Source organism: Scyliorhinus canicula, chromosome 15, assembly GCF_902713615.1.
Source record: "Scyliorhinus canicula chromosome 15, sScyCan1.1, whole genome shotgun sequence".
NCBI lineage: Eukaryota > Metazoa > Chordata > Chondrichthyes > Carcharhiniformes > Scyliorhinidae > Scyliorhinus > Scyliorhinus canicula.
In genome coordinates, this window is record NC_052160.1 from 70,262,824 (window position 1) to 70,287,615 (window position 24,792).

The 24,792-nt window shown below is 48.5% G+C and overlaps 1 protein-coding gene across 1 annotated transcript in view; it reads right to left on the bottom strand.

The window, feature by feature from the left end:
• Positions 1 to 24,792, bottom strand: part of LOC119978346 — a 439,995-nt gene that overhangs the window by 87,746 nt on the left and 327,457 nt on the right. Inside the window, exons 50-58 of the mRNA XM_038819919.1 lie at positions 23,764 to 23,930; positions 22,282 to 22,394; positions 20,380 to 20,458; positions 18,262 to 18,399; positions 6,467 to 6,629; positions 6,164 to 6,285; positions 3,552 to 3,692; positions 996 to 1,109; positions 179 to 307 (exon numbers count right to left, since the gene is read on the bottom strand). Coding sequence (XP_038675847.1) covers positions 179 to 307; positions 996 to 1,109; positions 3,552 to 3,692; positions 6,164 to 6,285; positions 6,467 to 6,629; positions 18,262 to 18,399; positions 20,380 to 20,458; positions 22,282 to 22,394; positions 23,764 to 23,930 — 1,166 coding nt within the window. The remainder of the gene's footprint in view (positions 1 to 178; positions 308 to 995; positions 1,110 to 3,551; positions 3,693 to 6,163; positions 6,286 to 6,466; positions 6,630 to 18,261; positions 18,400 to 20,379; positions 20,459 to 22,281; positions 22,395 to 23,763; positions 23,931 to 24,792) is intronic.

The window sequence follows — 24,792 nt, forward strand, 5'->3', positions numbered from 1 at the left end:
TATATTTTTAATGACATCTTTCAATGCAGAAATATGAAATGCTTGATGTGTGTAACTATGATGTAAAATTAAGCTCAAGTTGTAAAGTAGAGGGCTTAATTTACATAAGGAATACTAACACTGCATTACACTTTTATCACAAATTAACAGATTAGCTTTTTGAAACCCTTATCTTTACCTGATATTCAAAGCTTTGGTTGATCTTCTTGTCATCCCAGTGCAGTTCTACACTCTCAGTAAAAGACTTTGGAGTATGTCTGGTCGATCCACAGCCATGCAGAGACTGTATCAGAAGCAAAGGCTGCAGCTGGATAAACACAACAATGCTTCAGCCGTGCATGGATTTACCTCCGTTACTGTCATAAAACCCAACTATTATTGTGCAATGTTCCCACCTCATTACTTTAGTTACTATTCACCATCATTCTACCGTTTTGTTCACCAGATTAATGACGAAATGAACAGGAAGATGTGACATTCTTTCTTAGGAGAGAAACCAGAGACATTCAGAATTAGAATGGCACCTGCTGTTAAATGCGGGGCCTTCTTTATCATTATTCTCTCCATTAGACTCCCTCTGCTGGTACATATGCATATGGTAGCCTCAAGTGGACAAAATACGCAATACGATTTTCATTACAGTACAGAAGATGTTTTCATTTTCCTGCGTTTCTGGCATTGCAGTTCCCTGTTATTAAGTCTTAGTATTCTTCCTCCCACCCCCCTCTAATGTCTTTCTCTTCCAATTTGATTTGTATTATTTCTTCGGTTGTTCCTTTAAAAAATATATTTTCTTAGTTGGTTGTGGCTTTAAGAAATGTGATTTTAAAATTCTTGAATAGCGATAGAAATATCGTTGATTAACTGCTGCAGTGCGGCACATTTTTGGAAATACAGCTCACTTCCCTAACATGGGAAATGCGAAAGAGAAAAAGAGAGCCCTGTTTCTGTTAACTATTATACAAGCCATTGATATAATTGTGGATGGGGCATACCTGGCCTGAGGAAAAGTCCACACATGTATCCCACGCTGTCAAATTACTTTCCAATTTGCATTCCAATGTAAATTTAAGATCAAGGGGTTGGCCTCCATTCCAGGCAACATGGGCCTAGAGATTAAAAGAATGTTAGTCAAACTTCATATTGTTCTAACATATACGAGATTACAATGTACATTAAATATAGTTGCTGTTCCAAGTTATTATTCAGTGTTTATTATCATAGCCTGTGCTTAATTTTAATCAGTTTGATTTCAGACCTGGGTGGGTGATAACGTAGGGCTAGGTACACAGTGCTGACTTGCAAATTTGTCGAAAATGAAAAGGAAAACCCGAAACGGTTTTAGAATAGGATCTAAACTGGACCAGCCTTCTCCCGAGACAACAGGAAACAAGGACCAGGAAAGATTGACGGTAAGTACAGAACAAAACCATTTTCAAACAGGGATGACTGTTGCATCAATAGCAGATAAAATGACAGTGACGTTGATGAGGGAAGCACGTGATGGGAAACAAAGTTTGGACTGAGTGAACTCATGCGATATTTTTACAGCTGACTTCAACAGCCCGTTATACTTCCTGCCTTATTATCATGCAGAGTGACATTAGAAAGATCAGCAGCTCAAAAGTCAGACACATAACATCCTGACCAATCTATCATTTTTCAAGGGCATTTAGCAATCCGATTTCACATTACACAGTACCATCACCCTGCCATCTTTAGAATTCACAAGGTAGAAAAGATGCACGGATCAATCTTTCAGAAGAGGAGTGACTTTGTGCTGGTTTCTCAATGTGGCAGGGGCGACGCTCCTCTGGTGAAAATGTCAGAGTTGGGCTCGTCCCCCATACCCCAACAGATTTTACTGCAGGCATCTAGGGGAGGAAGCCTGCCTCTGGGAGCTGTTGGCCAACCAGATGGCCGGTAGCTTTTCAGTCTCAGCAGTGCCATTGTCACCGGAGGCCACTGCTGGGACTGCAGCTAGAGCCAGTCATGGAGCCAATATTGAAGCTAAGTGGGGAGGGATCTTGTTGGAGTCAAGCTAGTTGGCTCCAACGAAGGGAGGAAAAGAGTGGACAGACCAAGGGGGAAGCTGGGGGGAGGGGGGTCATTAAACCCCAGTGCCAGCAGGATAAGACTCCAGACAATTCCCTACCGTTGGTTTAATAATGGCAGGGGCATGAGCAGGTGGATAGCCAGCAGGCAGGGTGCCCCATGGCATTTACAGGACTTTCCAGAGGGTCATCAAATCTAGCCTGATCTTCAGAAATGATCCTAAAATGTAATTAACTAATGATATATTTCTACTGAACTGCAAACGGGTGAGCCATCTTTTAGTAACTGAATTAAATGGCTCTTTTGAAGCGAAGTGTTTGAATCTGAACCTTGAACATTATGTGGGATGTAATAACGTTAAGATAAATAGTTCTCTTTTGGGTTACACATAAAACACATTGCACACTTTTTATTCCTTGTCACAGGATGGCTCTCACTGTGCAGTGAAATGTTTATGCTGAGTCAGGCTCTGCTCCAATAATTATTTTCTTTTGGCCACAACGTGTTATAATTATATTCTGTAAAACAATCTTCAATGAAGTAATACAAATAAGTTCATCAGATTTTAAAGGCTGGCTTGAAAGACTTAGATTGCTGTTGGCAACGTGCCTGCTGAGACTTTTCCAATCAGGCAAAAGTTCAAAAGGTTTTAGAATTTCCACTACAATTCATGTAGAGAGAAAATATCAGATGGTCTAGTTGGGAGAGGAGTTGGGGCCGGGGGGGGGGGGGGGGGGGGGGGTGGGCTGCTCAGAAACTGTTGACAAGAGTTTTCCTTTCTCAGAGTTAAAAGACTACTGCCCAGAACAGACAGGGCAAAGCCCTTAATCCATCTTCTTGCTTGTTCCGAAAATCAATTCAAATTGAATCCAATTAATGGTCCTCACAACAGAGACAAACTAGATCCAAACGGAGAAGGCAGGCATCACATCTGATCTCGGGCTTGATCCTCCGCTTGATCTTAGTCTCAGTGCATTGTTTAGTGTTTAAAGCCATTAGCAGTGGTGTCTCATGGGCCTTCTGCAGCAGCACGTGTGCAGCACGGTAGCAATGTGGATAGCACAATCGCTTCACAGCTCCAGGGTCCCAGGTTCGATTCCGGCTTGGGTCACTGCCTGTGCGGAGTCTGCACATCCTCCCTGTGTGTGCGTGGGTTTCCTCCGGGTGCTCCGGTTTCCTCCCACAGTCCAAAGATGTGCAGGTTAGGTGGATTGGCCATGATAAATTGCCCTTAGAGTCCAAAATTGCCCTTAGTGTTGGGTGGGGTTACTGGGTTATGGGGATAGGGTGGAATTGTTGACCTTGGGTAGGGTGCTCTTTCCAAGAGCCGGTACAGACTCGATGGGCTGAATGGCCTCCTTCTGCACTGTAAATTCTATGATTCTCTTTAGTCAGCAAAAGACAAATGGTTAAGAAGGGATGATGGGGAATGCATTACATTTTTTAAAAATCAGTGAACACTCTGCCCTTTCCCCTCTCTGGTTCACTATTCCAACCTTTTGATTGTATTTCTGTTCTTTTCTTTCAGAAAGACACTGTAGTTCGAACTTTTTCAAGGCGAGTTGGAATGGATGTTGAAGATTGACTCTGCTTTCCAGCCGATCATTATCCAAGTTCAGAGAGGCTAAAAAAACGATCTGTTCAAAGGGAACATTTTACTTTTATCACTGCCCATTATAAAGCTCAATAAACATTCCAATTCTGACCGACACATTAAAGCACATTTCACTTCCATTCTTGATGCCCAATTTGCACATGCATCAAAATTCCGACCTGAACTTTAGGTTACCTCTTAAATGGGATTAAATGCAGAAGTAGGATTACTGGTAAAAGTCATGGTAAATGACAGGGAGAAGCAGCTTCCAAATTCCAGTTGGGCCCGGTTCAATTTTTCCCGAAGTCATTGAGGTGGGTCCATTTTTGACAGTTTGAGGGTGTATCTGGTTATCAGTAGCTTATAGAGAATTGCTAAATATGGGCAGGTGATGGTGTTGTCACTGGATCAGTAATCCAGAGATCCAAGGGAAATGCTTTGGTGGTGATGGTGTAATTTGAATTCAATAAAAGTAAGCAATTCAAAGAACAAAGAACAATACAGCACAGGACAGGCCCTTTGGACCTCCAAGCCTGTGCCGATCACATGTCCTATCTAGACCAACCGCCTGTATCCTTCTATACCCCATCTGTTTATGTGTCTATCCAGGTAAAAGGTCGCTAATGTATCTGCCTCAACCACCTCACTTGGCAGTGCATTCCAGGCCACCACCACCCTCCGTGTAAAAAACGTCTCCCCTCACCTTGAACATGTGCCCCCTTGTAATTGCCATTTCCGCCCTGGGAAAAAGCCTCCAAACGTTCACCCTATCTATACCACTAGTAATTTTATAAACTTCTATCAGGTTGCCCCTCAGCCTCCATCTCTCGAGGGAGAACAATCCTAGTTTATTCAACCGTAAAAAATGTATGTCTGGTTTTGGGCACGTTTCGCAGGGTTTTTCTCAGCAGCTGCAGTGTCGTGAATCACCCCCCTATTCAATGGCACTTTTCCGTTTATTTGTTTTCGGGGAGTTTCTCTCCACTGAGGCCATACTCGAGTCAGTTCCTGCTGGGTGTAAATACTCCTTGCTGATCGGGGCTGAATCGGGTGACTTGCGATCAGCCCAGCATGGAGCCCGGATCCGCGCCAGGCGGATCTGGTTGCCCCAAACCCCTTGCACCCCCCTGTTTCTCCATCCCCCCCACCCCCCATCCCCCCCAAAATGTAAGAAGGCCCCCGGGAACACTCTCTCGCCCTTTCCCCTTGATAAGACCACCCCACTGCACCGTTCCCTGGCAGTGCCAGCCTGGCATCCGGACATCCTTGGACTGCCAGCCTGGGACTCTGGCAGTGCCTCTGCTGCCTGGCAGTGATAGAATGGGAAATTGGGACCAGGGTACTCTAGTACACCAGTCACTGAAAGAAAGCATGCAGGTATACCGAGCATTTAGGAAGGCAAATGGTATGTTGACCTTCATGGCAAGAGTACTTGAGTACAGGAGCAAGGCTGTCTTACTGCAGCTGTACAGGACCTTGGAGAGACCATACCCAGAGTATTGAGTGTAGTATTGGTCTCCTTATTCAAGAAAGAATGTACTTGCCATGGAGAGAGTGCAGAGAAGAATCACAGAACTAATCCCTGGAATGGCAGGATTGTCGTATGAGGAGGTATTGGGTCGACTGTGCCTGAATTCACTGGAGTTTAAAAGAATGAGATGGAATCTAATTGAAACGTATAAAATTCTGACAGGGTTGGACAGACTGGTTGCAGGGATGTTATTTCCTCTGGCTGGAGGGTGGGGGTGTGGAGGGGTTGGAGACAAGTCTGGAACATGGAATCACAGTCTCACAATACATGGCAGACCATTTAGGACAGAGATGGTGAACCTGTGGAATTCTCTACCACAGAAGGCTGTGGTGGCCAAGTCACTAATATAGTTAAGAAGGAAATAGATAGATTTCTAGACTCTAAAGGAGTCAAGGTTTATGGGGAGTGCTCAGGAATATGGTGTTGACATAGAGGTTCAGCCATGATCATGTTGAATGGTGCAGCAGGCTCGAAGGGTTGAATGGCCTGCTCCTATTTTCTATGTTTCTATGAATGTATAAAAAAAAGACTGAATTCAGGCTATAAATTCCTAGGGATAATTCCTAATAAACACAATGGACGGGATTCTGCGATCGCATTGTGCCTGGCGCGAATCCGGGCTCCACACTGGGTTGATTGCGAGTCACCCGATTTGTTCCGCCCAATCTGGATCTCACCCTCGCTGGGTGAGATCCAGATCTGCATACAAATACCCAGACGCCAGGTTCGTCCGGCTCCCGGGACTCAACGCCTGCGAGATCTCGCCAGGGTGCCGTTAAGTACTGCCCCACACAAACATGGAGCACGGGTAACAGCACTTCGAGGGTGTCTCGCAAGGCTGCAGCCGCTAAAAGACACCCCGTTAAATGCACCCAAAAGCGGACTTTAGCATTTGTCCGCTGAATCGCGCCCAATAAATCTCGAAGTCACTGTTTCCATGTTAGTGTCAGTCACAATAAAGTATCCATATTTAACAAGCAAACCTGATCCTTGTTGTCCCAGTGAATTACAATATCATCCTGGTGACTAAGGAGTGAATGCGAAAGACTCATCCTGAGCTGTGATCGCTGAGGTAATGGGATGGTAAACGGATGGGAAAAGGTCACTACAAAAAAGTAACAAAGTCTCGTTAATCTTGTTCAAAATGCAGAATATAAATTATTTTGCTAAAGATATATGAAAAAGTTACAATAATTCTGCTGCACTAATAAGCAAATAGTTCAGGTTGGAGAATCAAAATTTTCAATTTCATATCTGTTTCCCAAGTCTCCCAAATTAGATTTTACCACGGGTTTCATGTCGTCCAAATATCTTTGGGAATGATCCACTGTAGCTTCCTAATAATCTTAGTTCTTTGTCTTCCCAGGTGGCATTGTGACTGAGCATGGACGTTCGGCCAATCTTCTGATAAACTGTGTTACAGACCAATTGTTTAGGAATGGTTTTCAACTGTAAAGGTGAAACAAATACAGGTCATTAATATGTTAATCGTGTACCTACTATATTGGAAAGGAATAGGTGTGACCATCATGACACAGTTATCAAAAAACAAAGGCGTTGGCTCAAATCAAGAGGCAATCGCTGAGTAACATGCTGAGGGGGTGGCACGGTGGTTAGCACTGCTGCCTCACAATGCCAGAGACCTGGGTTCAATTCCAGCCTCAGGTGACTGTATGGTGTATGCACTTTCTCCCCGTGCCTACGTGGGATTCCGGTTTCCTCCCACAGTTCAAAGGCGTGCAGGTTAGGTGGATTGGCCATGCTAAACTGCCCCTTCGTGTCCAAAAGGTAAGGTGGGGTTACTGGGTTGCAGGGAGAGGGTAGAGCCTGTTCCCAGGTAGGGTGCTCTTTCAGAGGGTCGGTGCATACTCGATGGGCTGAATGGCCTCCTGCTGCTCTGTAGGGATTCCGTGAGTGAAATGTCATTAACCCACTCTCACTGATCTGAATTTACTGGATTACCTGTCTCTGAGGACGTGACACTCACATTTTCGAAAAAAAGATGTGCGAGCAGGACTGCTAGCAAACAGCAGGAGGGTTATGCTTTAAAAACATTTTTTTGTGAAATATTGATGCTCAGCCCATCACAATGTACATTGTATCATCTCTTACCAATAACCCATGGAAATCAAAATTCTGAAAATTCAACTGTGTGGTGAGCAACTCGGGAAGGGGCCATACTGGACCTGGTATTGGGAAATGATCCCGGCCAGGTGGTTGAAGTTTCAGTCGGTGATTACTTTGGGAATAGCGATCACAATTCCGTAAGTTTTAGAATACTCATGGACAAAGACGAGAGTGGTCCTAAAGGAAGAGTGCTAAATTGGGGAAAGGCAGAGTATAACAAAATTCTGCAGGAGCTAGGGAATGTGGAATGGGAGCAGCTGTTTAAGGGTAAATCCACATTTGAAATGTGGGAGCCTTTTAAGGAAACGTTGATTAGAGTGCAGGGCAGACATGTCCCTGTGAAAATGAGGGATAGAAATGGCAAGATTAGGGAACCATGGATGACGGGTGGAATTGTGAGACTAGCTAAGATGAAAAAGGAAGCATACATAAGATCGAGGCGACTCAAAACTGATGAAGCTTTGGAGGAATATCGGGAAAGTAGGACGAATCTCAAACGCGCAATAAAGAGGGCTAAAAGGGGTCATGAAATATCTTTGGCTAACAGGGTTAAGGAAAATCCCAAAGCCTTTTATTCGTATATAAGGAGCAAGAGGGTAACTGGAGAAAGGATTGGCCCACTCCAAGACAAAAGAGGAAATGTATGCGTGGAGTCAGAGGAAATGGGTGAGATTCTTAATGAGTACTTTGCATCGGTATTCACCAAGGAGAGGGACATGATGGATGTTGAGGCTAGGGATGGATGTTTAAATACTCTAGGTCAAGTCGGCATAAGGAAGGGGGAAGTTTTGGGTATTCTAAAAGGCATGAAGGTGGACAAGTCCCCAGGACCGGATGGGATCTATCCCAGGTTACTGAGGGAAGCGAGGGACGAATTAGCTGGGGCCTTAACAGATATCTTTGCAGCATCCTTGAGCAAGGGTGAGGTTCCGGAGGACTGGAGAATTGCTAATGTTGTCCTTTTGTTTAAGAAGGGTAGCAGGGATAATCCAGGGAATTATAGACCTGTGAGCTTGACGTCAGTGGTAGGCAAACTGTTGGAGAAGATACTGAGGGATAGAATCTATTCACATTTGGAAGAAAATAGACTTATCAGTGATAGGCAACATGGTTGTGTGCAGGGAAGGTCATGTCTTACAAACCTAATAGAATTCTTTGAGGAAGTGACAAAGTTAATTGATGAGGGAAGGGCTGTAGATGTCATAAACATGAACTTCAGTAAGGCGTTTGATAAAGTTTCCTATGGCAGGTTGATGGAAAAAGTGAAGTTGTATGTGGTTCAGGGTGGACTAGCTAGATGGATAAAGAACTGGATGGGCAACAGGAGACAGAGAGTAGTGGTGGAAGGGTGTGTCTCAAAATGGAGAAAGGTGACTAGTGGTGTTCCACAGGGATCGGTGCTCTGACCACTGTTGTTTGTGATATACATAAATGATCTAGACGAAGGTACAGGTGGTCTGATGAGCAAGTTTGCAGATGATACTAAGATTGGTGGAGTTGCAGATAGCGAGGACTGTCAGAGAATACAGCAAAATATAGATAGATTGGAGTTGGGCAGAGAAATAGCAGATGGAGTTCAATCCAAGCAAACGCGAGGTGATGCATTTTGGAAGATCTAATTCAAGAGCGGACTATCTGGTCAATGGAAGAGTCCTGGAGAAAATTGATGTACAGAGAGATCTGGGAGTTCAGGTCAATTGTACACTGAAGGTGGCAACGAAGGTCGATAGAGTGGTCAAGAAGGCATACAGCATGCTTGCCTTCATCGGGCGGGGTATTGAGTACAAGAGTCAGCAGGTCATATTACAGTTGTATAGGACTTTGGTTAGGCCATATTTGGAATACTGCATGCAGTTCTGGTCGCCACATTACCAGAAGGATGTGGATGCTTTAGAGAGGGTGCAGAGGAGGTTCACCAGGATGTTGCCTGGTATGGAGGGTGCTAGCTATGAAGAAAGGTTGAGTAGATTAGGATTGTTTTCGTTGGAAAGACAGAGGTTGAGGGGGGACCTGATTGAGGTCATGAGAGTTATGGACAGGGTGGACAGCAACAAGCTTTTTCCAAGAGTGGGGGTGTCAATTAGAAGGGGTCACGATTTCAAGGTGAGAGGGGGAAAGTTTAAGGGAGATGTGCGTGGAAAGCTTTTTACGCAGAGGGTGGTGGGTGCCTGGAGGTGGTAGAGGCGGGCACGATAGCATAATTTAAGATGCATCTAGACAGATATATGAACGGACGGGGAACAGAGGGAAGTAGATCCTTGGAAAATAGGCGACAGGTTTAGATAAAGGATCTGGATCGGCACAGGATGGGAGGGCCGAAGGGCCTGTTCCTGTGCTGTAATTTTCTTTGTTCTTTGTTCAATCACAGTGCAGAATGGCTGAAGAAAAAGGACAATCATAACCCACCCGAAGGTGGGCCGTTTTTCCAGGTTGCTTATAATAGTTCCTGACTAATAATACAGTGAAGGATAGATGCATTGGGGCACCTCACCTAGATGGTGAGCAGTAATTTAAAAATGGAACAAGTTCAATGGCTTAAACGCTGCACAAGAGGAGCCCTGAATGCCACCGCAAAGTTATAGGACAGGACATGATGTACAACTGCAACCTCCCTCCCTAACAGCACTGTGCATGTACCTACACCTCATGGATTGCAGCGGTTCAAAGAGGCAGCTCATTGGCATCTTCTCAAGGGCAATTAGGGTTGGGCAATAAACGTTGGAAAGCCAGCGAAGCCTCCATTCCTTGAATAAGAAAAATACATCCAGAATTAAAAGCTAATCGTTCCATACATAGGGTGGAATTTTCTGGCCATTCCCACTTGCAGGATCTTCCAGTCCCACCGGTGGTCACCAGTGACAGGACTGGAAGATGTGGTCAATGGTGAGCTGCCTCTGCTACGGCTAAACACACCACTGTGTAGCAAGGGGGGAGGGGGTTGGAAAATCTTGCCTACAGACCGGGCTTTTGTAGTCCTTCAATGGACCTTTTGTTGGTCCGTCAAGTTCACCCTTGTTACCCCTGGTGATGGTGGTGGCTGGTGTGTTGGTGATATATAACACCATCTTCCTTTTGGTGATCCAGACTGCAACTGCTGCATATTTATATTAATTCTGAGCCAGATGTCCATGGAAAAAATATACACCATGGGATATGTTACTGTAATTTTGATTACCATCTTGAGGGCATCATATATGTTTCTCTGGTTTCCCAGCTCCACATCTGACTCACACTTGCCCTGATGTCTATTCTCTGAGGCTGATTGTGCATCATTGAAGTCCTTTACTTAAGTAATTTACTGTTGGAACATGAGAATTCCACAGAGGTGGCTACTCTAAGGTGATACCGTGTTAGCTTGCCCCGGGGTAGATCCTGACTTTCTGTAATAAGTGTAAGATGGAAGATAGTGTGCGGAATCTTGGCCATCCCCTTGCTGGTGACTTTGTAACTGGGAAGAGGCCTGGAGAGTATCACAAAACCACATTGAGACAGCTCCACGATGCTGCCTCTCCTCTGGGTGAATTTGCTAAAGACGGGGGGGCAGCCATAGGAATATGTCAGGCAAAGCAAAACCCACCAATGTTCAAGGTTTAAAAGAAAATGGAACACAACCGTGAGTAAGCAGAACAGCAGTTTGTAAACTTGCTCGCTACTTCGCGAGAAGTATTTCCCTTGGACGATCTAAGCAGTGATACTTCTGAACAGAGACTGAACACAGAGACAAATTCAGATTCTGTTTCTGAGGACTTTCCAATACCAATAGAGACTGACACTGGTGTAACTTCCCAGCAAGCACCACCTACTGAAGGAAAAGAAGACACTTCCAAGGTCTCGAGTAGCCAGGTTCCAGAATTCGAGTACAGTCCAAAAGAAATAGATGTCCACCTGAGAGACTGTCCTATTGTGTTGTATGTATGTATAGAGATAATTGGCTGGATGCTGCCGATCGCTCCCACGCCAAAAACAGCCAGAGAATGCTCGTGGCCGCGCATGTGCACGGTAATGACCTGCAGCAGTCGCACTGTGCCGTGCCGGCGCCGGCCGTGCGTGGACCCGACCCGCCAAATGCGACACCACAGGCCACCGCCACCAGTCCCCCCAACCCTCGCAGAAGCCCCCCCTGGCCAGCGGCCTGGATCCCAGCGCTGTGGAGGCACTCGACACAGTTCGCAGCCGTCACGCTGGGTTACCGGCCGCTCAGACCACACGTCCACTGCGCGGTCGGGAACTCAGTCCATTGGGAGCGGAGCATCGGAGGTAGAGCTTCCGGTTACGTGCCAATGCCTTTCCAACGCCGTGTGGCGCGCGATATGATGACACCATTTCAGAGGGGGCGGAGACTCAAAACCGGCACCGTGCCCGATTTGGCGTCAGGGAACAGAGAATCCCACCCAAAGTTTTTACAACAGACCCATTATGCAATAAGAAGTTGTCATCGAGGCTTCCGGTTGCGGCGATGACCAGCTAAGTCGCACGTTTGGCGGCTCCTGCTACAAAGGTGTTTTCGGGCCGATTGGAGGGCCCCAACGGCGCTGGAAGGACAAATCCCGGTGGGGGAAGGCTCTCTGAGGAGAACCAGACCAGCTTTATGGTCGGTACCCGGAGTGGGGTGGTAAAGAAAGCAACAGCAGCTCCCCAAAAAAAGCGGGGGAAGAAGACCAAAATGGCGGCCGGTGGCGCACCCGAGGAATGGAGGAAATGGGCGGAGGAGCAGCAGGCCGCTCTCCTGCGCTTCTTTACGGAGCTGAAAATGGAGCTCTTGGAGTCAATGAATGCGACGACCACCAGGCTGATGGGAGCCCAGGCGACCCAAGAGGCGTCGATTCGGGAGCTGCAGCAGGAGATGACTGCGAGGGAGGAGGAGGCCACGGTCCTCGTGGGAAAGGTAGAGGTGCACAAGGCACTCCACCTGAAATGGCAGAGCCGTTTTGAGGAGCTGGATACCCGAATGAGGCGGAAGAACCTGAGGATCTTGGGCCTGGCAGAAGGCCTGGAGGGGTCAGACCTCCCGGGATACGTAGCAGAAATGCTGAGCTCCCTGATGGGGGCAGGGGCCGTCCCTTCGCCCCTGGAGCTGGAAGAGGCCTACAGGGTCATGGCTAGGAAGCCAAGAGCAAATGAGCCCCCGAGGGCGGTGCTGGTGCGGTTCCAGCGACTCAGCGATCGTGAGAGAGTGCTGGAGTGGGCCAAGAGGGAAAGGAGCAGCAAGTGGGAGAATTCGACGGTGAGGGTCTACCAGGACTGGAGTGCGGAGGTGGCAAAGCGGCGGGCCCGGTACAACCGGACGAAGGCGGTGCTACATGCAAAACGGATCAGGTTCGGAATGCTGCAGCCAGCGCGCTTGTGGGTCACCTACAAGAACCAACACCACTATTTTGAGTCCCCAGAGGAGGCGTGGGCCTTTGTACAGGAAGAGAAACTGGACTCGAATTAGACCCAGGGGATACTTGGCGGCCGTAGCCGCTCGGGTACTTTCAGCTGAACAAGCGGTTTTTTTTTCGGCTGGGTCGGAACTGGGCAACTCTTATTGGAACGGTTTCCTTTTTTTTCTTCTTTCTTTGTTTGGATCCTGAACTCTTGCTTTGGGTTTTTCTTCTGATGTTTTTTCCCCCCTTTGCCAACTTCCCTTAGTTATTGTTATTGTGGTTATTCATGGTTATTTATGGTTATTTATATTGTTTGGTAGAGGGCGACTGTTAAGTACATTGTTATTTGTTATCTATCTGTTATTTATAATGTTAAGTTGGGGAGGCGGGACGGGGGGGAGAGCAGATCGGGGATATGGGCTCCTAGGGGGGGTTCTTTACAGGCATGGACGGGGACGGGGGTGGAACTGAAGATGGCGGGGTGGGGTGTGGCAGGGCGAAAGCGCGGGCTTTCCTCTGTTTTCCCGCGCGCGGGGCAGAGGAGGGGGGAGGGGAGGAGCGCGGGGCGTGGCTAGCAATGGCGACCTTTCCCGCGTTGGAGCGGGGCCAGGGAGGAGTGGCAAGGGGGGGGGAGGCCCCCCTCCCCCGAGCCGGGAGGAGTCGGAGTGTGGCAGGAGCAGCCGGGTCAGCGTAAACCAGCTGACTTACGGGAGTACGATGGAGGGTACATCGCGGCTAGGAGGGGTCCTAGCCTGGGGGGGGGGTGGGGGGGGGGGGGTTAGGGAGGGACACCGGGTTGCTGCTGGAAAGACCAGGAACGGGAAGTGGAGGACTGGAGGGGGGGGGGGAGGGGGCCATCGCCATGGGGAGCGGGTCAGAAGGGGAGGGTCGACCCGGGGCGAGCAGGGAACAGGACATGGCTAATCGGCAGGGGAAGGGGGCGGGTCGTCCCGCGACCCGGCTGATCACTTGGAACGTGAGGGGGCTGAATGGGCCGGTCAAGAGATCAAGGGTATTCTCACACCTGAAGGGACTGAAGGCTGATGTAGCAATGTTACAGGAGACCCATTTGAAGGTAGTGGACCAGGTTCGCCTGAGAAGGGGGTGGGTGGGACAGGTGTTCCACTCTGGATTGGACGCAAAGAACCGGGGGGTGGCGATTCTGGTGGGAAAGAGGGTGTCGTTCGTGGCGGAGGAGGTGGTGGCGGATAAGGAGGGTAGGTATGTGATGGTGAAGGGTAAGCTGCAGGGGGAGGAAGTGGTGATGGTCAACGTATATGCCCCGAACTGGGATGACGCGGGTTTTATGAGGCGCCTATTGGGCCTCATTCCGGGACTGGAGGCAGGGGGCTTGATCATGGGGGGGGACTTTAACACAGTGCTGGACCCCGGGCTAGACAGATCGAGCTCAAGGACCAATAGGAGGCCGGCAGCGGCAGAAGTGCTGAGGGGGTACATGGAGCAGATGGGAGGAGTAGACCCATGGAGGTTTGGTAGGCCGAGGGCGAGGGAGTATTCCTTTTTCTCCCACGTCCATAGAGTGTACTCCAGAATCGATTTCTTCGTGTTGAGCAGGGGGCTGATCCCGAGGGTACGGGAAGCTGAGTACTCGGCCATTGCGATCTCTGATCATGCACCACATTGGGTGGATGTGGAAATGGGGGAGGCGCGGGACCAGCGCCCGCTGTGGCGGCTGGATGTGGGGCTGTTAGCGGACGACGAGGTGTGTAAAAGGGTCCGGAAGAGCATTGAGAGCTATCTGGACTTGAATGACACGGGTGAGGTGCAGGTGGGGATGGTCTGGGAGGCCCTGAAGGCAGTGATCAGGGGAGAGCTGATCTCCATAAGGGCACACAGAGAAAGAAAGGAGAGGCAGGAGAGGGAGAGGCTGGTGGGGGAGCTATTGGAAGTGGATAGGAGATATGCGGAGGCACCAGAGGAGGGGCTGCTGGGAGAACGGCGCAGCCTGCAGGTCAAGTTCGACCTGCTGACCACCAGGAAGGCAGAGACGCAGTGGAGAAGGGCGCAGGGCGCGGTCTATGAGTATGGGGAAAAGGCGAGCAGGATGCTGGCACACCAGCTTCGCAAACGAGATGCGGCTAGGGAGATTGGGGGAGTGAAGGAGAGGGGCGGGAAGGTAGTGCAGAAGGGGCAAGAAGTGAACGGGGTCTTCAGGGATTTTTACAAGGAGTTGTATCGGTCTGAGCCGCCGACGAGGAGAGGGGGAATGGAGGACTTCCTAAACAAATTGAGGTTCCCAAGGGTCCAGGAGGGGCTGGTAGAAGGGCTGGGGGCGCCAATAGGGCTAGAGGAGCTAGTCAAGGGAATAGGTCAGATGCAAGCGGGGAAGGCGCCGGGGCCAGATGGGTTCCCGGTGGAATTCTATAAGAAAAATGTGGACTTGGTGGGACCGGTACTGGTACGAGCCTTTAATGAGGCGCGAGAGGGGGGGGTTCTGCCCCCGACAATGTCGCAGGCTCTGATCTCCCTGATATTGAAGCGGGATAAAGACCCCGTGCAGTGCGGGTCCTACAGGCCTATCTCGCTTCTGAACGTGGATGCCAAGTTGCTGGCAAAGATCCTGGCAGCTAGAATAGAGGATTATGTGCCAGGGGTAATCCATGAGGACCAGACGGGGTTCGTGAAGGGGCGGCAGCTCAACACGAACGTGCGGAGATTGCTGAATGTAATTATGATGCCGGCAGTGGAGGGGGAGGCTGAGATAGTGGTAGCGCTGGACGCGGAGAAGGCATTCGATAGGGTGGAGTGGGAGTACCTGTGGGAGACGTTGGAACGGTTTGGGTTTGGGGAAGGGTTTATTAAGTGGGTGAAGTTGCTCTACTCGGCCCCGACGGCGAGTGTAGTGACAAACGGGAGGAGGTCGGAGTATTTCGGACTCCACCGAGGGACCAGGCAGGGATGTCCCCTATCCCCCTTACTTTTCGCACTGGCGATTGAACCGTTGGCGATGGCACTGAGGGGTTCAGGGGGGTGGAGAGGACTGACTAGGGGAGGGGAGGAACATCGGGTATCGCTGTATGCGGATGATCTACTGCTGTACGTGGCAGACCCAGAAGGGGGAATGCCGGAGATAATGGAACTATTAGCAGAGTTTGGGGACTTTTCGGGGTACAAACTAAATTTGGGCAAAAGTGAGGTTTTTGTGATACACCCGGGGGACCAGGGAGAGGGAATTGGGGGCTCCCCTTCAAGCGAGCAGGAAAGAGCTTTAGGTACTTAGGGGTGCAGGTGGCAAGGAACTGGGGACCCTCCACAAGTTGAACTTTTCCAGGCTGGTGGAACAGATGGAGGAGGAATTTAAGAGGTGGGACATGGTACCGCTGTCGCTGGCGGGGAGGGTGCAGTCAATCAAAATGACGGTCCTCCCAAGGTTCTTGTTTTTATTTCAGTGCTTGCCCATCTTCCTCCCTAGGGCCTTCTTCAAAAAGGTGACGAGTAGCATCATGAGCTATGTGTGGGCGCGCGGCACCCCAAGGGTGAGGAGGGTCTTTTTGGAGCGGAGTAGGGGCAGTGGAGGGCTGGCACTACCCAATCTCTCGGGGTATTACTGGGCGGCAAATGTGTCGATGGTGCGCAAGTGGATGATGGAAGGGGAGGGGGCAGCTTGGAAACGAATGGAGAGGGCGTCCTGTGGCAACACAAGCCTGGGGGCCCTAGTAACGGCACCATGGCCGCTCCCCCCCACGAGGTACACCACGAGCCCGGTGGTGGCGGCCACCCTCAAGATATGGGGGCAGTGGAGGCGACACAGGGGGGAAAAGGGAGGTCTGTTGGCGGCGCCAATAAGAGGGAACCATAGATTCATCCCGGGGAACATCGACGGGGGATTTCAGAGCTGGTACAGGGTGGGCATACGGCAGCTGAAGGACCTGTTTATAGAGGGGAGGTTTGCGAGCCTGGGAGGGCTGGAGGAGAAGTTTGAGCTCCCCCCGGGAAACATGTTCAGATATTTACAAGTGAAGGCATTTGCTAGGCGGCAGGTGGAGGGGTTCCCCCTGCTCCCCAGTAAGGGGGCGAGTGATAGGGTGCTCTCGGGGGTCTGGGTCGGAGGGGGGAGGATATCGGACATCTACAAGATAATGCAGGAGGCGGAGGAAGCATCGGGGGAGGAGCTGAAAGCCAAGTGGGAAGGGGAGCTGGGAGAGCAGATAGAAGACGGGACGTGGGCGGATGCACTGGAGAAGGTCAATTCTTCCTCCTCGTGTGCGAGGCTGAGCCTCATTCAATTTAAGGTGCTGCATAGAGCTCACATGACGGGGACAAGGATGAGCCGGTTCTTTGGGGGTGAGGACAGGTGTGTCAGATGTCGGGGAAGCCCAGCGAACCATGTGCATATGTTCTGGGCATGTCCGGTGCTGGAAGGGGGTGGCAAGGACGGTGTCGAAGGTGGTGGGGTCCAGGGTCAAACCAGGCTGGGGGCTTGCGATCTTTGGGGTCGGGGTAGAACCGGGGGTACAGGAGGCTAGGGAGGCCGGAATACTGGCCTTTGCGTCCCTAGTGGCTCGACGAAGGATATTAATTCAATGGAAGGACGCGAGGCCTCCAAGCGTTGAAACTTGGATTAACGATATGGCTAGCTATATTCAGCTAGAAAGGATCAAATTTGCCCTGAGAGGGTTGGTACAGGGATTCTCCAGGCGGTGGCAACCTTTCCTTGACTTTTTAGATCAGAGATAGGCGTTCGGGGTCGTGGCAGCAGCAACCCGGGGGGGGGGGAGGGGGGGGGGGGGGGGAGGGGAGGGGGGGAGGGGAGGGGGGGGGCAGCAATGGTCGTGGGGGGACATGCACGACTGTAATGCGGGCAAGTCTGCTCGCTGCTCATGTCTGAAACTGTAGGCTGCCTTGTTTGTTAAGTTGTTGCTTGCGGGGGGGGGGGAGGACTGGTGCGCGCGAGAGGACGGGCGAGGGAGGGATATTTGCCTAGAGGGATTGTGTTGTAAATAATTTAAAAATTAGTAGGGGTAAATGTCTGTATGGAAAAACTCTTTCAATAAAAATTATTTAAAAAAAAAAAAGTTGTCATCGTATTAAAGAAGTAAATGGGGAGGGTGTGTTATGTATTAGAGAATACATCTCTGTGGGTGGCATGTCACGTAGTCTGTTGAGGATATAACTATTAACAAAATCTATATCTAAACCCCGGTAGTCAGCTTTGTTGGATCGAAAGGCAGCTTGGATAATCAGGCAAAGCCATTGGCATGTTCATGGTAAAAATAAAAGAAATAGTATAAAATGTACAACTAGTAATCACTGAAATAAATCACAAAATATCAGTTATAACACTGTATTTTAAAAAAATTAATTTAGAGTACCCAATTATTTTTTCCAATTAAGGGGCATTTAGCATGGCCAATCAATCTGCCCTGCACATTTGTTTTTTGGGTTGTGAGGGTGAGACCCACGCAGATGCGGGGAGAATGTGCAAATTCCATACGGACAGTGACCAGGGGCTGGGATCGAACAAGGGACCTCGGCGCCATGAGGCAGCAGTACTAACCCATTGTGCCACCGTGCCACCCCATAACAGAATACAAACATAATGCATTAAATCAAATGGTGGGACAAACCTGTGAGAATGTATGGGTCATCTCGAAGATTTCACTATAACCAGAAGCACCAATAGTTAAAATGATGAACGCGTTCAGTTTATTCTCATCCAACATGATGCTCAATGTTCCGTCTATCACATTTGTAGTGTAATTAACCTACAGCATTAATAATGAAATAATTCAATTAGGTTATGTTTATTTTATTTGTATTGTTTTATAATTAAAATTGAATATAAAAATGTATAAAGCACACAGGCTACTTTACTACACCGCCCCGTTGATGCCGAGATTCTCCGTCCCGCCAGCCGGCCAATGGGGTTTCCCATGTGGGCAGCCCCATACCGTCGGGAAATCTCCGGGCGTGGGCGCATTGCTGGCGCAGCGGAAAATCCTGACAACGGAGAATCCAGCCCAACATATCTCTATATATAGCAGATGGATACATGCATACCATAAACTCAGTAGAAAATTCACACAGATAAATCTGTGCTTGTAATTTCATTAATTAACTAAGAGTTACAGATCATGCTTTGTTTATTAAGCTTCATTTGTGCTTTTGCCAACAGATAATAGAAAATAATTTATCTGCACATGTTTACAGTAACCTGCCAGAAATTATTGGCAATAAACAGAAAACATGGTAATATCTGGAATGAAGAGCTTGTCATATGAGGGGCGGCTGAGGACTCTGGGTCTGTGCTCGTTAGAGTTTAAAAGGATGGCGGGGGATCTTATTGAAATTTACAGGATACTGCGAGGCCTGGATAGAGTGGACGTGGAGAGGATGTTTCCACCAATAAGAAAAACTAGAACCCAAGGCTAGAGCCTCAGACTGAAAGGACGATCCTTAAAAACTGAGATGAGGAGGAATTTCTTCAGCCAGAGGGTGGTGAATTAGTGGAACGCTTCGGCGCAGAAGGCTGTGGAGGCCAAATCACTGAGCGCCTTTAAGACAGATATTGATAGGTTCTTGATTAATAGGGGGATTAGGGGTTATGGGGAGAAGGCAGGAAAATGGGAATGAGAAATATATCAGCCATGATTGCATAGCAGAGCAGATTCAATGGGCTGAATTGCCCAATTCTGTTCCTATTTTTTATAGTCTTATATGTATCCTGTTCTTGATCCTTGAATACTTTTTCCTGGACTTGTTAGGCTCACAGTGACCCAGGATAGTTAAGTCTCCTCTAACACTGACAGTACTGTGCATATGTAAAGGAGGCTCACAGTGCGGCAGGGCTGCAGTCAACTGGATGGGGTCCCATTCTCTATGTCATAAACCCTCTCAATGGGAATTAGAAGTAATGAGAGCAGAACTGTGCCAGAATATAAAAATAACATGTACAGTGTTTGCAGAGGTGGTAGACAATGATTCAAGTAGAAATGTTTAAGAAACTGTAAAATTCTTTGATTGTCAGTGTGTGACGACGGTCAGGCTGGGCCAAGTAGTCCTGTGATTGTGCGCAATAAATTTAAAAGCGCACTCCAGTTTGGGTATGGTCCAATATTTTCTTTTGCAGTCCAAGACTTACTGCTGTAAATGTATTTCAGGTTTGAGGCTTGTTCAAGCTCAAGAAAAGCACTTGGTTAATTTGATCAAGCGGATTAATAAGTAATAAAAAAAACAATTAGGCTTCTCAGCATTAAATGGCCGATATGTTGGTGGGAGGTTGTCTTCAGCTTGGATGGACAGTTAGTGGTTGAAGACCAGTGATCCACCCACCCAACCATCCAACTTCCTAATTGTTTGAAAGCAAAGGCAGGATTCTCCCGCTTGCCAGCCACATGCTTATTGGTGGCGGGAGGCAGTGTGCCATTTGCTGCCAGCGCGATTCCCTAATTCCGCCACTGTCAATGGGAATTCCAATTGAAGCCACCCTATACCACCGGAAAATCTGTGGGCGGGGTGTGCTGCCGGCAGGACCAGAGAAACCCGCCACCAGCGAATGGCCAGAAAAGCCGGGCCCAAAATTCAACCAACGGGTACAATGGGCATCTGGTGCCCAACCACCCACCACCACCCTGTGCCCAAACTGAAATTCTCCCCCTTTGCTTTCAATACACGGTGAAATGCATTTAAAAAAAAAAAGAGTTTTACTGTTTGACTTCAGTAACTTAAAAATGGTAGATGTTTACCTTTGTTGCAATTTCTACTGCTCCAGGGAGATAATGGAGGGCAGGGACATTCTGTAAAATGATAAGCTGAAACTCTTTACTATGAAGGGAAGAAGAAAGAAACCAAAGCATCAGTTAACCAAACCAGAACATCGTAAACATTATTGAGAACAATGATGCACACAGGTAAATTATATCACACGTACTGAAGAGAAATCTCGGGTGAGATCTTCCGATTCCGCTGACTGCACACCCCCGCCATGGGTTTCCCGGCAGCGGGGGGGGGGGGGGGGATTGAATGGGAAACCCATTGACAGCGGCCGGACCAGAAGATCCTGTTGCCGGCCCATGGTGGGCCGCCTCCCGCTGCCGAAGAACACGCGTGGGGCGGCCAAAAAACCTCGCCCCTCATATTTCATTGAAATAATATTAGCAGAAAATCACACTATGATGGTTATGGTGTTGAATAATGCTCCAGAGGACACAAGTTCACTATCTCCCCATAGCAAGTTATGAAACTGAATTTAAGACATCTGATTATTTGCTGGAAATAACAATGATAAAAGCTACTAGATTGTTGGAAAATATAATTGGATCCCTGTCTGACCAGAAAGGGAACATTCCATCCCCATCTGATGTGGCAGGACTCCAGTCGCACCCTACATGGTCGGTTCTTAATGTTTCAGGGGTACACCAGATGAGCAATAAATAGGGCATCACTAGTTTCACCCACATCTCCAAAACAAATAAAGTATCAAACAGGAAGTGATTTTTATGGGATCCATAACTGCCCTTGAATCGAGTAGTTCCCCCCGCCATTGGGCAGAGGGCAAATAAGAGTCAACCCACATGTTGAGCTGTTGTACCTTGTGTTGCCCTATTATGTATTTTCTTTTATTTCCTTTTCTTTTCATGTACTTAATGATCTGTTGACCTGCTCGCAGAAAAATACTTTTCACTGTACCTTGGTACATGTGACAATAAACAAATCCAAACATTGCTGTGGATCTGGAGTCACATGTAGGCCAGACCGGGTAAGGACGGCAGATTTCCTTCCCTGAAGGACGTTGTTGAACCAGGTGGGCTTTTGTTTTAAATGATGATGTTTACATGACTAAGTCTAGCATTCCATTCCATTTCATTTCCACTCCAGCTGCCATGGTGGGATTTGAACCCATGTCCCCAGAGCATGGGTCTCTGGATTTCTAGTCCAGTGACATTACCACGACACCACCATTTCCCTCAAATAAATTTCAGCCTCAGTAATATTGTCCAGCGGCTTTTAGCAATATTTTTAATAGAATAGTATGGATTCATGGAAATAGTTCCAGTACAGAAGGAGGCCATTCAGCCTACCAAACCATGCTAGTTCTCTGCAAGAACAAATTAGCTAGCCCCACTCCCCCATCCTTTCACCTATCTCTGCAAAATGCCTTCCCTTTAGCTATTTATCCAATTCCATTTCGGAAGAATATATGGTTCCAATTGTTTAACATATTCGGTGCTTGCAACAAATGTTCAGAATCGGAGTAATCACAGTATGTTTAATGGCAGGATTGAGCATCTGGAATGGGCTGCCAGAGGCAGTGGTAGAGGCGGATACAATTTTGTCCTTAAAAAAACAGTTAGACAGTTACCTGGGCAGGGTGGGTAAAGAGGGACATGGGCCAAATGCGGGCAAGTGGGACTAGCTTAGTGATAGAAACTGGGTGGCATGAACCAGCTGGGCCAATGGACCTGTTTCCATGCTGTGAACTATGGCTGTTAAAGTGGAAAACAAGGCGTGTTTTCAATCACTGTACATTTGTTCAACAGAGGCTTTCAAACTGAAATAATATTGACTAATTACAGTATGAAGGCTTTATTTATTTAGCTGGGATTCCTTGACCTCCTTTAGATTGCTGCTGACATTGTTCCTCTTACTTGTAATGTTGATTTCTTCCCTCCACATGTAGGATCACATTGGCAATCGACTCATACTTCAGCTTCAATGATGCATCCACCTCGTTGTCTTTGAGCATTCCATAGCAATCAGCCTGAGTAAATGATGGCATTACAACACAAGTACAATTTTAGAAGAGGATGCAGTTCCTAAAATATTTGTTGGGCAGTGGTGGGGTTAAGCCCATTCAAACTCAGGGACCCAGATTATTTTGCCAAGTGTCATCTCTACAACTGGACAATTATGTTACTCTAAGGGAAAAATGGTGTGCATTATAGCCATTTTGCATTCGAGACCAGTCTGCACAGTACCAGATCTGCTTTTAGCACCCTCTCCATCTCTTCTCATGTCTTTAGAAGTCACTACTTTGTTAAAAACAAACTGTAAAATGTAAAACATGTATTGAGCTAATCTATTGAAGCAGAACAATGTGTTACATTTTGCACCTGAAATCCCTTCCTGGGGGCGATTCTCCAAAATGGAGCGCAAGTGTTCGCGCCGTCGTGAACGCCGTCGTGTTTCACGACGGCGCGAAACGGGCACGAGGACGACCGATTCTGTCCCCCACAGGGGGCCAGCATAGCGCTGGAGCGGTTCATACCGCTCCAGCCTCCCTCCCCGGTGCCAAATGGGCGCCACGTCAACCTGCACATGTGCGGGGGACTTCTTCTGCACGCCGGCCCCGACTCAACATGGCGCCGGTGTTCAGGGACCGGCCGCGGAGGAAAGTAGACCGGGGGGGGGGGGGGAAGGGGGCAGGAGAAGAGGCCGGCTTGCCCATCGGTGGGCCCCGATCGCAGGTCAGACCCCATTGGACCCCGCCCCCTGGTGAAGGATCGCTGCTCCACAGGCTGCCCCCCGGCCCTTCACGCAGAGTTCCCGCCAGCACGACCAGGGGTGAACAGCGCTGGCGGGACTCTGTCGTATCTGCGCGGCCGTTTGGGCTGGAGAATCGGCGGCCCTGCCAATTCCAGCTGCCCGCACTGTGTCAAAAGCGGCGGCGGTAATGGCACCGATTCTCCGCACCTCGGAGAATCGCCCGCCGGTGTCGGGGCGCGGTTGCGCCGATTTTCAGGCACGGCGTGGGGCTCGAAGAATCGCCCCCCTACTTCTGCTCCTAATTCCTATGTTCCTATTTCAGGATTGTGGCCCGGGTAATCGTCCGCCCCCACTCATGGGCGACAGCTACTGGCGTTTCCAGCTCTCACGGGCTGCTGGATGACCACTGCGTGTGTCCACTGGCCCTGCGCAAGTGAGGTGCCCGCCCACAAACCTGACAAACTCCAACACAGGACGGGCTTAAGCACCACTATCCTGGCTTAACTATCTTGCTTGCATCCCATCGATGTTCCCTCTTTAATGTCACAATTCAAAAACTGTATTGCAAACTCATCTTTAAATTACTCTATAGAATAGATTATTAATCAGGAAGAATTCACAATTAAATCATTTTCATCGGGTACCTTGATACTGAAGGGCACTCCAAGCTTCTTAATGAAGGGGATTGTATGCTGAACTTCAATATTAAATTCAATGACAGAACCCAATGCAAACTGTCTGGAGGCATCCAAACTTAACTTCATACTCTTGGAATCATATTGAATGTCAAAGGTCGAACTCATTTTGGTGTCTGAGAATCAAAAGAGTGACACAAAACAACATGAGCTGGCAAAACTGAAGACTTCACACACTGCAGCTTCAAAATTGTTATTGGCAATAATCGGCCGTGCGAAAATGTGTTATTTTAGCAGGGTTGTTAACCTACGTAAAATAAAGGGGTTGACATTGGTGTTAAAATAGCAGAGAGGAATATCGTACATTTATATCTAAATGTTTACACACCAGTATCAGCAATGGCCATTCCTGTGCTTCGAATAACACAGCGTATTACATGGCACGTCATTGGTATAATTAAAGTTGAGATCCGGGTTATGGTGGTTTGAGAAGACTGTGCGTCGGTGGCAGTCATTTTTCTACGTTTAGAACATAGAACAGTACAGCACAGAACAGGCCCTTCGGCCCTTGATGTTGTGCCGAGCAATGATCACCCTACTCAAACCCACGTATCCACCCTATACCCGTAACCCAACAACTCTCCCCTCTTAACCTTACTATTAGGACACTCCGGGCAATTTAGCATGGCCAATCCACCTAACCCGCACATCTTTGGACTGTGGGAGGAAACCGGAGCACCCGGAGGAAACCCACGCACACACGGGGAGGACGTGCAGACTCCGCACAGACAGTGACCCAGCCGGGAATCGAACCTGGGACCTTGGAGCTGTGAAGCAACTGTGCTAATCACTATGCTATGGTGCTGTTTGGATTGTTTTCGCTGCAGCAGAGAAGACTCAGGGGTGACCTGATCAAGGTGTGCAAGATTGTGAGGAGCACGGACAGGGTGGATTGGGAGCAGCTGTTCCCCTCAGTTGAAGGATCGGTTACAAGGGGACAGAAGTTCATGGTGAGAGGCAGAAGGTTTCGGGGGGATT